This window comes from Lottia gigantea, assembly GCF_000327385.1.
Source record: "Lottia gigantea unplaced genomic scaffold LOTGIsca_1490, whole genome shotgun sequence".
NCBI lineage: Eukaryota > Metazoa > Mollusca > Gastropoda > Lottiidae > Lottia > Lottia gigantea.
Window position 1 is genome coordinate 7476 of NW_008707779.1, and position 1560 is coordinate 9035.

Genomic DNA, 1560 nt, shown 5'->3' on the forward strand with positions numbered 1-1560 from the left:
ACTAGCTCTGATGTTTTAATTGTAAACTGACGGACTAGCTCTGATGTTTTAATTGTAAACTGACGGACTAGCTCTGATGTTTTAATTGTAAACTGACGGACTAGCTCTTGTGTTCTAATTGTCATTTGATGGACTAGCTCTGGTGGTTTAATTGTAAACTGATGGACTAGCTCTGGTGGTTTAATTGTAAACTGATGGACTAGCTCTGGTGGTTTAATTGTAAACTGATAGACTAGCTCTGGTGTTTTAATTGTAAACTGACTGACTAGCTCTGGTGGTTTAATTGTAAACTGACGGACTAGCTCTGGTGTTTTAATTGTAAACTGATAGACTAGCTCTGGTGTTTTAATTGTAAGCTGATGGACTAGCTCTGGTGTTTTAATTGTAAACTGATAGACTAGCTCTGGTGTTTTAATTGTAAACTGATGGACTAGCTCTTGTGTTCTAATTATAAACTGATGGACTAGCTCTTGTGTTTAATGATACATTGACGGACTAGCTCTGGTGTTTTGATTATAAACTGATGGACTAGCTCTGGTGTTTTGATTATAAACTGACAGACTAGCTCTGGTGTTTTGATTATAAACTGATGGACTAGCTCTTGTGTTTAATGATACATTGACGGACTAGCTCTGGTGATTTGATTGTCCATTGAACTACCAGTTTTGGTGCTTTAATGATACATTGATGGACTAGCTCTGGTGATTTGATTGTCCATTGAAGTACCAGTTTTGGTGCTTTAATGATACATTGACGGACTAGCTCTGGTGATTTGATTGTTCATTGAAGTACCAGTTTTGGTGCTTTAATGATACATTGACGGACTAGCTCTGGTAATTTGATTGTCCATTGGAGTACCAGTTTTGGTGCTTTAATGATACATTGACGGACTAGCTCTGGTAATTTGATTGTCCATTGAAGTGCCAGTTTTGGTGCTTTAATGATACATTGATGGACTAGCTCTGGTGATTTGATTGTTCATTGGAGTACCAGTTTTGGTGCTTTAATGATACATTGACGGACTAGCTCTGGTGATTTGATTGTCCATTGAAGTGCCAGTTTTGGTGCTTTAATGATACATTGATGGACTAGCTCTGGTGATTTGATTGTTCATTGGAGTACCAGTTTTGGTGCTTTAATGATACATTGACAGACTAGCTCTGGTGATTTGATTGTCCTTTGGAGTACCAGTTTTGGTGCTTAGATCATTTATTTCATGTTGAATGTAGGGGAACAAGTTTTTACTCTCATCGTGTTTTTACACGAATTATCAGTTCTTTTGTTGTTAAAATGTTAATTTTGTTATGTACATTTTGAAATAAAGATTTTGAGGAGTAACTGAAAACTTTTGTAAGAAAATATCGAAAATACCCTTCAATTTTGTGTATAATTGAATGGGTGGGGCTTAACCGTGCTATAACAAGTTTAAATTCGAGTTATACTACTTTTTCCTCTACTGACATATTAGCTTTCTTCACGTGCCTCAAACAGGACTGGATATCCTTTACAACAGACTGGATATCCTTTATGACTGACTCGATATCCTTTATGACAGATTTG

The 1560-nt window shown here is 36.5% G+C and overlaps 1 protein-coding gene across 1 annotated transcript; it reads right to left on the reverse strand.

Moving 5' to 3' along the window:
* Window positions 1-594: 594 nt before the first annotated feature.
* Window positions 595-1086, reverse strand: LOTGIDRAFT_146941 (hypothetical protein; the record flags this gene model as incomplete). The annotated part of the gene is made up of 3 exons (XM_009050321.1): window positions 595-762; window positions 793-960; window positions 991-1086. Coding segments are annotated over 3 exons (432 nt in total), but the record flags the coding sequence as incomplete, so codon positions are not given.
* Window positions 1087-1560: the final 474 nt, after the last annotated feature.